Genomic DNA, 12,773 nt, shown 5'->3' with positions numbered 1-12,773 from the left:
GTTGACTGACTGAATGTAGGCTGGACCACCTACAGTAACTCTCATTCTTCTCACAGTTGCGGTCCATAAATGGATGACTAGACACCCTTTGTCTTTGCCCACATGTTCTTCAACCAGCTGACTAGACCTGGGATGGCTGCAATAGGGATGTAAAAATTTGGTGTTAACACCAATACTTCATTGGCTCTATAACTGTTCTGTCAGTATCTAACTCTCATGGCAATCCTGATTTGAAACACTGTTACTTCAAATCAACACCTTTGAGGCTGCAGACATGTCTCTTTTCCTAAGCTGATGTGTTTACATGCTGTTGCATTAGGCCTATGTATCCTAGTCTTCTAGTGTGACTTATTGGTATTAATTTTTTCTATTAGGCACTATCCTAAACAGTCCAGAAATGTAAAAGAACCTCTACTTGTGTTGTCAGTCTAGTTAGCAGGCTAAATCTCATGTTGACTCACATAACAGAAACACCTGATAATGTTGGTTTCACGTGTTAAGAAGACCCTATAATTAGAGCACAACTGATGTTTAATTCTGTGGTTGATGGAGATTCAGATATTGAGTTAGGAGTGAGGTCCGAAATTCAGGAAGGAATGCAAAACAGTGAAAAAGCACTAATGCAAAAGCACCAGGAGTAATACAAGGCTGCACATGGGAAACATACACAGACTTGTTCACAAAGGATAAATGCAAGACAGGACTACTATATGCACTAACTACACAACAAAAACAGGAGGGAACAGAGCACAAGCAAAAGAAATTCAGATTCTCGACAACCATTAGGAGAAGACAGAGAAAGGAAGTAAAAGTTAACGCAGGATGCAAACACTAACCTTCAGAGTAAAAGAGGAAGTAGCCAAAACACAGATACTAAAAATGGAGACAAGGATACTCAGCTAGGCCAATATAAATTATGTATACGTGCAGTATCTGAGAGTTATTTAGAAAAGGGAAACCTTTTAAGACTCCCCAGTGATGTATTTTATAAACTCTGTGTGATGTGAAGACATGATTTCACACTGCTGTCTGTGGGATTTGTACTCTGCTTCAGGTAGTTAGAAATGTTATTTAGTAATATTGAAATTACCACCAAAAGTCCTTTACTTCGATTACTCTCAGTCAGGTGATACAGTGTAAACAGAAAATGTCATGGAGACTGTTACCCTGGCAATATTGTCAATGCAGTGAAGGGAGGAGGGGTAAATGAAATCAGAGCAACCAGACAATCACAACAATGTGAGAAATGCCAGAGACCACGAAAAGAAGGAGAATAGTTGAAGAGGAAGAGTGATAAATGAAGATGGAAAAAATGAAAAGCTCTTTAAAAGTGCCACAGGTTAGTTCCTAGTAGCTGAGTGCTGCTACACCTTTTTTTCTCTCCATTTGTGTTTGGTGTTGCTGGGCATGTCGTTACCAACCAAATTACGCGTTACTGCCAGCATTTCTACTTTTACTGTTTCATAATATACAGCATTTTGATTGCAGCAACATGGAATCCAACTCTTGTATTGGGGTTAATAAAAAAAATTAACCATAGAACAGAATCTATTTTATAGCTCTCCAAAATTTAAAAGAGACGTCTGTGAACCTGTGTGAATTGCTTATTTATATTAAAAATAAAACTTGAGACAAAAACCCTTTAAATGACATTTGCTTGAAGTCCAGGAGTGCTCATTCAGATAACAATGATTGACCTTTGATGCATACAAAAGGGCAGGCCCTGCATGAAACACCAAAGCCAAGTAAGTTCTGCATCATGAAAAATGGAAGAAACGAGGACATGTTTAATAAATACTCACTATGATTTTGCAGAATCTATATCTCTGTGCCATTGTGATTTCTAGATTTCTGTGTATGTATTAGGATGTTAGATTTATCCTAATTGTAAAGTCCTGGGATATTTATAATACAATCTCCATCAAAATACAACTTTTTGTCTTTTAGTAATAGGATATATTAATGTGAGCATGCGAAAGAGCCAGTTTCAAAGTGCTTTTGCTTCAGAATAATGTGATACCTCTCTGATTAGTGGATATGAATGTAGCAAATCAAGACAGGAAACATATGAGTAAGTGTGGCAGAAATATTAAAGTAATTAAAAGTGAAAAAAGTGAGCAAATCATATCCTGCTTAGGGCCCTCATTAAGCTAAGGACAGCCCCGAATGCTTTGACAGTCATCTACGTTAGCGAGAGAGAGATGAAACTGGTTGTCAGGCAGTGCTGATAAAAATGGTGTATTATGGACAGCACAGGACCATCTGTAGCATAACGGCAGATGCTGCTTCGTAGCACACAAAGACCTCATTACTGCTTGTTTTGTGAAGTTTCTTTGAAATTTTGCAAGAAAGAACTTCTATTAAGCAGTTGATATGAATTTTAAAATGTTGTCTTGAGGTGCACCCTGGGTAAAAATAATCACTGGTATAAAAGACTCGTTCTTTTGGAATTGATATATTAATGGCAAAGACTTAAATCACATCCCACAGTAGAAGCTCATTAATCTTTGCCATGTCCTCCTAGTTGGATAGGTTGTATCCCTGCATTGGGAGAAAGGGTGCCTTGGTCAAGTCCAGTCTTTATTAAGATTAATGAACAGCTTGACATTTTTAGTCCTCTGTCTGAATCGATAATTTTAATACTCATGAGAGCCAATGGGGATCTAAGCTTGTGGAACACACATTGTGGCCACAGGGCGCATGTTAAATGTCCAAGTGGTAATCAATGCAAAGAAATTAGCTATTGATCTCTTATAGTTTTGTAATAGGTTATCTATTGGTTTGCTCTTTCGAAAAATTCCAATATCAGTCGGATGGAATTGTGCTGTTAATATTGCTGTGGGGAGTTTGTATGTATGTGTATGCGTACACATACGCCCACCTTCCATTTGTGTTTTCGTGTGCGTGCAGGGTCACATTCTAATTAGCACAGAGGGCAGACTGTAAACAAACATGTTTAGGAGCATATTGGTGATCCACAGTTCATTACAAATAAGGCTGAGAACTTCTGATTAGTTTTATGCAAGCTCAATGCTGACTAGAAGACCAGTGCTTACAAACAGCTATTAAAAGATTTCCACTTTCTTACACACTATTAAAGATGGATCATATATAAAATTATATTTTATTTTTTCAATTATGTCTCAAATGTAAGCGCTGAAAAGCTGCTAGAAACAGACTTGTTAAGGTCAGAATCCCTATTGTAGTTCTGACTAGAGTTCTGAGGCTAGATAAATTTGATATTATGGATAAGTCCAAGTGTGTTTGTGAGCTTACTGTAAGTTACTGCTATCCAACTGACCTTTGCACTCACCCAACTTGTGTTACCCTACCAACTGACTCACAAGCCAGGGTCCTATTGTGGGAATCCTATAGATTATTTAACTACCCCCCAAAGGACAGTCTTGTTCAGGGGAGGGTGACATCGCCATTGTTGTCTTGGACTTCAGCTGGTGTTTGCAGTCCCTTATTCTGTTGTGTTGGAGGGTCACACTAACTACAGCCTGTAACAAATGGAAAACTGGTTTGTGAGCCACAATGTCAAACCCACCAAGGCTGCACAGCAGAGGAAATGCTGCTGTTGTCAGCTGCATAGCAAATAAAAGATTTGCAGATGAGAAAAACAGCATTTTAAATTGTTTACTTATGTGTACACCTCCTTTTCTCATGTTAACCTACATGCAATAGAATCAAAATCAGTCAGGAATACTGGTAAAGTCATAAATGGAAAAAAGTGCCAAGCAGACTTGTTTAAGTTTTGTTGGTCTGTTTCCCAGGACATGCAGTGTGAGGTGGACATGGATCTTCTTTGCTGGGGAAGTGGGGAGCTTGGACAAACTGGGCACGGCAGGCCAGAGGTCATTCCTCCAGAGGAGGCACTTCTGAAAGAGTTTGCAACATCTGGGCTGGGCAGTGTAAAGCTGCTGGCATGTGGATCCAGTCACTCTGTTGTGGTTACAGGTAGCGTTCTCAGTCCACTTGTATAATAAATAAAATCCAGGAAGCCTTGCTAGATATTGAGTGGTGCAAGTACAACAATGGGTAAAGGATAAATAATAAAAATAATATTTTTTATTAAATATATTTTACCTGTTTTGTCCGTGTGCTCGAAGAATAAATTTACAGTATTATTTGGTTCTTTTGTTTGATGTTTGCACCAATCTCTAGCAACACCAGCTGGACTTTATTTCTTCCTCCATATTTGTTTGTGTGCATATTGTTTGTTTGTGTTTGGTAAAAAATTATTTGCGCAAGAAATTGCTATTCTTATCTCATATTATTCTAAATTAGTTTACAAATGCCAAAATTGATTTTGTTATAATGGTAATAATGCAATTAGCAGAACAAACCAAAAGGCACACTGAACCTCAAGGACCCAGTGCAGCAGATGATGCATACAGGAATATAAAGGTATTGCAGCTACTGTTCTTTAAAAAAGAAAAAGGTGCATACTCTCATTTACACAATTTGTTACTTTAAAAAAGAACGCATAATCAGACTACTGGTTAACTTGGACAACTCATTAATTTTTGCTGCTGTTACTGGTGTTTACCATGTTTAAGTCTGCAGTGCATCTTTGAATTTGTGATATACTATTTTACTCTGGCGTGTATTTAGAAGTTTCAAAAGTATAAAAGCCAGATTACTTTGTCTTAAAGCTGCAGGTATCCACTGAGACTTTGGAATGATTACAGAACAATGAGCAATGACAGTCAAAGGCAGCAGTTTAGTCAAAGCATGAATAAGCAAGCAAACTCATTGAAATCGGTAGCAGCAATCATATAGAGTCTGGCATGTGAAGGACATTTTTTTAAGGACATCTATCTAATAATGGTTTTACCTGATGGTGCAGTATGGATGGGTTACAAACATGTAGAATGCCATAATTGTAGAGTTTACATACTATATGAAGTGTCTTTTCTTTCTTGCCCATGAGGGAATACTGGCCTACTTATTTGCCAATTTGATAGAAACCCTGATGACAGGAAGAGAGTAGGCTCCTTTAGTACATTAGCTGGCAGTGGTCATAAATCAGTAGCCTAGATAAGTCTTATAGATCACCCCAACACAGGGATCCTTTGCCTCTGCCGTCATTACAGAGAAAAAGGTGACATTTTTGATTGATTAAAATGGTGCAGGCTAGCTTAGGCTAAATCATGTTAAGTGATGCGACATTGCAGTTTCACATATCATATTTCTGTCAAGACAATGATGGTGGAAGGCATTGTCAAGGCATGATATCTGACAACAGGAGACATCTGGAGGGACCGGAGGAGATTTATGGGAAGGTTTTAGTGGTCTGAGGGAGATGAGAGAGAGTAAAAAGCGGTCCTTTTTTGTGCATTGTCACTTCCAGAGTGACTGTAAATTTTACTCTAGTGCTGTTGGGAATTGGGGACATTTACACATCCTGACAAATTGCTTGCTGTAAAAGTATTTATTGGTCATGTCTTCCCTTTATTCTTGGCCAACTCACAAACACATACCCTCCTCACAGACACAGAAATATTTATCCAAAGCAAATTTATGTGACACGCGTTTATGCGGCGTACCTGAGCTATAGCCTGATATTTGTCATGATGGTGTCATGTTAATGTTTTAATAGAGGTGGTCTTGAGTAGGTCGTAATGGTTTTATATTGGCCAGATTGTTCCAAATCAATGGCCATTTGGCCCAGTCAGCTCAAAGAAAGGCTTGTTTATGGAAAATTAGTTTGCAAGAGAAATCCATAAGACGTGAAGAAAGCTGAAGAACAACTTTGCTTGTGTAAACTAACACACATACACACTCTCGAGCGTACACGTGCACACTCTATCTCACAAAGACAAACTGTTCACTGATTTAAGGTTGCACTACAGTCACTATGACAGTCAGTGAACACCTATAAACAAAACTGACCTTATGGGCTGTTGCCATGTTAAACTTATGTACGTATGTATGTTAAGGAAATACAACATTTTTAATGAAAGAGTTTGGAATGATAGAGATTTGGCCACTGTGGAAAAACATCTTTATTTTCATTCATTTCCAATTGTAAACAGTAAATGCTCATTTATAGTGTACTGAACCCAATGAGAGTGAAATTATCTTCATGACAGTGAAATTATTAGTTTCTTAGGCAAACTTAGTCTGCTCTTTTGACTTTGTTGTTCCGTTTCAAACATTACTTCACATTATAAATTGTTGCCACTAGGTGGCACTGTGAGACTGCCAATTAGAAACTATAGCAGAGGAGGGTTGGTGGGGGGTAGGTGGGGAAAAGGAGGCTTACTTACCTCACACTCAGACAGAGCTATAATTTACTAATAGTGTGGAAGCCGCCATTGCTGTTATCTTTTAATAGATTTGTACGGGGGAAAGCAGGTGCCTGTTGTTAATGCGTCCAATTGCCCAAGTTGCCTACAGAATTTAGGGCATCCATCACTGTCGTCGGCGGTGACACCCTGTCGTTCTACTTCATGCGGCGGGCCGGCCAGGCTGGGTTGGTAACAGATGAGGCTTCTCTCTCCTCTAGACGCCCACAGTCACACAGAGACAACCGCCATACGTGCTTTCACATGCATACACACACAAAACCACACGGCTGTACCACTTTCTTAGAGGACAAACTAGACTCATACCTATTAGAGTAGGAAGTGTATATTTCTATAGTTTATATACATTTCAATATTGAAAATTACATACAAAAGACATTATGCTATAAATCATTAACAAATATAAAAATCTAAAATAGAACCACTTAACGCACTTTGAAAACTATTTTGTCTTGCTTCAAAAGTCAGCAAATTCTTTCCTTTTGCTTATTTAGAGTTCCAGTTATTATAGATCCCTTCTACAGGAAGTTAAGGGGTCCTAGGTCACAAATCTCTACTCTACTGAGCTTCATAAAGCCATATATGTCACAATGGACAAAAACGCTTTCTGCAACTCTGCAAAAGTTATGCAGGAATATTGCAAATACATAAATGGCACACTGCCCCTTAACTTGACTTACAGAGAGGCTGCTGCTAAAAGAAGAATGATCAGAAGAGTAGCAACAAAAAGGTAAGCCTGCTAAAACCAGGTGATAACCAACTCCCATCAAACTTTTACATCAAACATTTTTAGCATATTATATTTGCAAAGTGTATTTGCCAAAGCTAAAGCTAGATGTTTGTACTGTACAAGTGCAAACAAGATACAATTTCTTTGTAAAACCAACTTACCTTCATCAGGTTCTGTGACAGCTTGATGATCCCTAATATCATTGAAATTGGTTTAGGTTACTCAGGTGAAAAAGAATGATGGCTGCTGTTACTGACTAAAGCCACCACCAGCACTATATCTGTATATAGTACTGGGCAATGTTTAAGAGCCACCGAACAGCGTTATCAAAATATGTTAATATCGAGATCAGATATTTAATAGAAGAATAAGGTGTACAGTTCAAAAGAAATCATGCGTATTGTGCTTCGTTCATTCCAACTGGGACTAGAGAAAAAGCTATACAGTGCAGAATTTTGAAGACCATGGAGCTGGTAAGAGATACTTAAGAGTAAAACTTTGCTTTGTGTAAGAGCATCCTGTCTGTCTACCTGGACGCAGATATACTGTAGTTTTTGTTGCTGAGTTCAAGCATCCAGGGATTTGCCTGTGGCTACAGGATGTCAGTTCAGTTCCTCATATGGGATTTATATAAAATTACTCTTTATTCTATTAAAATCTGATATGCGGCTGCTATATTTGCTTTGTGACACTACCTGTATTTGACACAGAATTTAAGACTACAGTTTGGGGTCAACACAGCTGCAGGGGACAGAACTACAGAACATTTGTCACAGTGACAGTTTACTGAAAAAATTTAACACAATTACGTACTCTTTTGTTCCGTGTTATTGAATAGTCTGTTTGCAGATTGCTATGCTTTCTTTTAATGGTCAATTGATTGACTTTTTTATTTTTATAAACATCTCATCTCTGATTATTTAAAACATAATTGTAATTGCAGGTTGAATTCTTTTTGAATAGTGACTGGCCAATTAAAAATGAAAAAGCAGGTTATGCTACACTTGAATGTTAGCTATCTAGCAACATGTTAATACGTAAAAATAGCCATCTCACTTAAAAAAACCCCAGTGAATTCAAACAGATGTCAATGTACAATGTGGTAAAATTACAAACTACAGTTAAAAATGATTGGTTGTTTAAGTTGTGTGAGTTTTAAGTTTATGGTTAACTATATTTTTATTTTATTAACAAGATTGGCTCCTTATTGCAGTTCACAGTGCTCATTTTTTTTTGGGGGGGGGGGCACACACTCCATATTTGTATTCATTAAATAAATATAGGGAAAGCATGCACTGGTATCTTTTTAAAATTGAAATTTCTTTGTTGAACAAATGCTGAAATGCTGTGTTAGAGAAAGGAAATACCAGTAAAAAAAATCATTGTAAACTTTGACCCTGCGTTGCTTTGAATTCCTGACCCTCTAGCTCCACCCCTGAGCTTAGCCAGGGGCACCTCTTTGCTTTCAGGTTTGCCCTCCGCCCTCAAGAACACTCTGCGCAGCTGTATTTCTTTGGACCCAGGCTGAGAGTTGGAGGGTATACAGAGGTGCCTGCTAATACCTTGTTAGGGCTGTTGCAGTTGCTGGGTCTCAGTGAGGTCACTGTCAGTACTGTTTTAGTTCGAGGGCCTTGATCTGCTGCACGTTGGATGAAGCCAAAGACTCATGTGCTGGCCGACTGTGACCTATAATATTCTGCTGGAGGCCTTGCACTTGTGACTACATTGGATTGTTAGAAGCCGGATAACTTAAGTCAGAAATGGTTACTTTGAAGGAGTTTTAAGCGAATACTAAAGACTATTTTAATATAACACGTTTTAAAATCCTCTGTTGTTTGGTTTGGATGCTTTTGTCAGAAGTTTGGCAGGAAGTCTGTACGGTATCCTGGGATGGTCAGATGCAAGACTGGGCTAGGTAATTAGGTTCTTCTTTTTCTTTCTCTTGTTAGCGTTCTTTTCAAGTTTTTTCCATATGAGTTATGAACCTTGGTGTCAGGTGTTAAAAAACATATGAGAGTTGTGACCCAGCTTCCTTACCCTTTTTTCCTCTCTGACATCTCTCAACATAAAACAGAGCTCTCGCTCTCGCCATAATTGTAACCATCGTTACTTTTGCACAGTCCCCCCACGCCAGTATTTCCTCCTGCAAACTGTTGATGAACATTGCAACAATTTTATATTTCTCAGATGGTCTCTTCATTCTTCAACATTGATTAACTTTTAAAAAAAGTGTAATGTGATGACATCATGCATATGACAGTGATAAAGAACATAGACTGAAATTTTACAGTGCGTAATATACAATTTTCTTTAAAAGCAAGTATTGATAAAGCCTCTGTTCTTAGAGCCATCACAAAAACAAGACAAAAACCAAATCTCTGTCTACTTTGGTGACATCCATTAAAACTAAGTACAGCAGACATAGTTTTCTTTGAATTACTTGGCCCTGAAATCCAATAATTATTAGCATTCAAGGCAACTTTATTTCTGTAAACTCAAAGGGATACAAAAATTGAGAGCAAGAGGGATATAGACAGACTGGGACAAATGACAAAGACAGTGGCTGGAAAAAAAACCCACACACATGACCCTTCTTTTGTGCCTTAAGCATAGCTTTCTTCTGGAAATGCATAATTCACTTGGACTGTCCGGAAACTGTGTTGTTAATTTGGAGACCTATTTTCTCATTTCCTCTTTCTTCCCATCTTTCTGTCTTTCCCATCTGTGCCTGTAGGCAAATGCACCTTTACCTATGTATTTTATTGTCTTGTTTAATGTTTGTCAAAGAGTGCAATACTGAGAGTAATTCTAGGAAAGTATTGGCCATCCCCTGCATGACAACTCCAATATGTCTGGCCTGGACCGAACACTGAGGGGAGCTTTGATAATAATTTGCCATTTAGCTGTTTTGATGTTTTTCTATGATTTCCCAGTTGGCAAAGGTGGATGAGCAGAAAATGGAAGAACGGGAAAAAATAACCCTGTCCTTGCTTCTCATCCTCTGTGTCACTTACTGTTCTTTCTCTCTATCTTTCTAACTCTCTCTCTCCAGTGATTTCCTGTGCTAATTTAGTTGAAAAGGTTTAGCATTTAGTTTTGCACTCAGTTGCTTTTAAGGTTAATCATAGGACAGAACTGTTTATATTGCTGGAATACGGGCTTAACTCTCTCTTAGCGAAGCACAGAGCACTTGAAATGTATAGTGGACTGTCTCGCTGCTCCTCTGCATCGTTCAAAAAACAAATGTTAATGCAGAACAAAAGACAATAGATGGAGAAAAGTCTTGCCAATTAGCAGCTAATGAGACAAGCTTGTGAGGATATCCAAATCCTCAACGTGTTAACGTTTACAACCCCTCCTCCATCTCTCAAATCCTACAACCTATGCCTCCCCCATCTGCCCTTGCACCTAGCCTTCTTTTGTAAGGCGGTTAGGGCACCTCTGAGGCCCTTTGTGTGATTATTCACACATGGCTGTGGCCCTTGTGCTGTGAGCACAGAATAGGAGCAAAAAAAAAAAAAAAAAAAAAGAGAAATGCCTCATGTATGGATAATGTAAAAATATCCAACTGACACATGGTCAGTGTTTTTTTTCTTATATTTAAATTTTTTTTTTAAAATTAACTTGTCGTTTCCCGTCGAACGCACACCCACGCCAACACATCACCGCCTCATCGTCTGGAGATAGATACATACTGTAGACCCAGTGAGGCACTCAGTCCCCCACCATGCGTTCTCAATTTTACTTAATATAGTAAAGCCAGGAATTGGGTGGGTGGGTGGGTTGTGGTTGGGACAATGGTAAGGGAAACACATTTGATAAGTAAAAAAATAATATGCCAAGAGAAAAACCAGCCATCCCAGTTGCCTTTGACACGCTTTTTAACAGAGATGTCTGTGTTGGAAGTGAAAATAAAATCTGCTTTTGTAATAGAGATCTTTGGACAGCCTTGAATGATTTGCCACTACTCCTTTCCGGGCTCATTTTCTCCATAGTGTGTATTGGGAGTGTGCTTGGATTCTCGGTGGAGGAAATCAAATGTGAGTTGGCCTGGAAGTGTTGCAGTAAACAGTGAGAAAAGCAAACACAGGCCAGATCAGGGAATATCGTGCAATGTAATATTTGGACTAAAAAACAGAAATGTGTAATGGAACAGCACAAATTTGACTCTCCAAAGGGACTTCTAATTGATTCTGTGCTTCATTACTGGTTTTCTCAGGGAGAAATGGACATCTTACTTATGTATGAAAACAGAGCAACAGACATTTAAATGGATGCCACGGTGATTATTGCGATGCAGTTCTCACAGCATTTGGCAGCAGATGATTGCTTTATGGCTTTAGTTTTTCTTAAATTCTATTATTTTTCCATGAAGGTAGCAGAGAGTAACTGTTTGAATGCAACCTTAACCTTGACTGGAACAATTAAATGAAAGGGAGAATTGAAAGAAAGAGGTTTGGGAACACAAAATAATCCAGGGCTCCACTTGATATGTTATTTGTCAGGGGCAGTACATTTGTGCATGTTAACTAACTGTGCCACTGGACTTGGCCTGCTCGTAATAGGGTTCCAGCGCAAACATTTTCTCTCAGGGATTTCTATTATTAATTCTGTCTGAACACATCCATAAATGAATAATGAAATAAATAATGAAAACGTTATTACTTTTGGCAGCTGGGTCATTTCTCGTTTCCTGCTTTTTCCTCTGCTTGTTTCCTACTAATTAACTTTCCAAGGAGTTGTCCTCGTTTTCACAAAATACATTTCATCAGTTTGGTAGCCCTCAGAAAGTGGGGGTACACAGTTTTGAGTAAAAGACAACAACCGGGACAATATGCAAGTACTTCACTCCTTTTCTTGTCATTGGCAAGGGAAACAACTTGAAGAGCTTTAAAAGTAATGTGCACAAAGCTGGTCAGCAGTTCTTCAAACACTGTGGCCATTGGATGAAATATGAAGACTTTTAAACCTAAGCGATGCACTTTTATCATTTAGATTGATCAGTGAAACCCTGAATTAGATATTTGAGGCTTTCTGCTTTACATGTGAGCATCTTTTCTCATTTGTAAAACACAAGAACTTTTGCACAGAACTACTCCATTTGGTTTAAGTGAGCAGTGGTGCCTATAAAAAGCATGTGAAAAAACAGGACACGTGACACCTGTGCGTTCACTTTGAATTCTCCAGACAATTACCTACTCTGCTCTCACGTGGCCTCAATCGGACATTACAAAGGCTGTAAGAAGCTAACGGGGTAAAACATGTTTAACTTTGAAGTCGACTCAATTGGACATTCACATTCTCACATATAGCTCCTCTGGATAATGTCTAGAAAAGTTCAGGGTTGTAGTGATTGTGTGAAAATGGCCCCATTTGGCACTCAAGGTTTCTCCTTCTTCTTCTCCAGCCCTCATCTCCCTCCTCTCAGATGCCCATACCATGTTGTTAAAGGCTTGTGCGCTGGTTTTAGGGGCTTGGCGATGAGCAGCCCTTATTTAAAACGGATCTTAAAGAGGGCAGTAAAGCTAAAACCCCAGTAAAAGTTCCCCCATCGCTTTAGCATTGCTATATAGATGACTTTTCTCTCTCTCTCCTCATTAGAGTCATTGCAACTCTTTCAAACTGCTCCTTCCGTTTCTCTGCATTTTACTGTTAATTAGTTTGCTTTGTAAGGTTAGACGTGCGGACGGAGCAACTTTGAGAGTGTTTAGCTGCCATCTGTGTGCATA

At 38.6% G+C, this 12,773-nt stretch overlaps 1 protein-coding gene across 3 annotated transcripts in view; it reads left to right on the top strand.

Annotated features, from left to right (window-relative positions):
- Positions 1 to 1,181: 1,181 nt before the first annotated feature.
- The window catches only part of LOC102076433 (PH, RCC1 and FYVE domains-containing protein 1), a 301,646-nt gene continuing 290,054 nt past the window's right edge, over positions 1,182 to 12,773 (top strand). For all 3 annotated transcript variants that reach the window (XR_003222400.1, XM_025911970.1, XM_005457517.4), the window contains exons 1-2: positions 1,182 to 1,339; positions 3,777 to 3,960. Coding sequence is in view for 2 of the 3 variants with exons in the window: in XM_025911970.1 (XP_025767755.1) it covers positions 1,298 to 1,339; positions 3,777 to 3,960 (226 nt within the window). In the remaining variant the exon portion in view is untranslated. The remainder of the gene's footprint in view (positions 1,340 to 3,776; positions 3,961 to 12,773) is intronic.

This window comes from Oreochromis niloticus, linkage group LG12, assembly GCF_001858045.2.
Source record: "Oreochromis niloticus isolate F11D_XX linkage group LG12, O_niloticus_UMD_NMBU, whole genome shotgun sequence".
Taxonomy (NCBI): domain Eukaryota; kingdom Metazoa; phylum Chordata; class Actinopteri; order Cichliformes; family Cichlidae; genus Oreochromis; species Oreochromis niloticus.
This window is presented reverse-complemented; position numbering and strand designations above follow the sequence as displayed.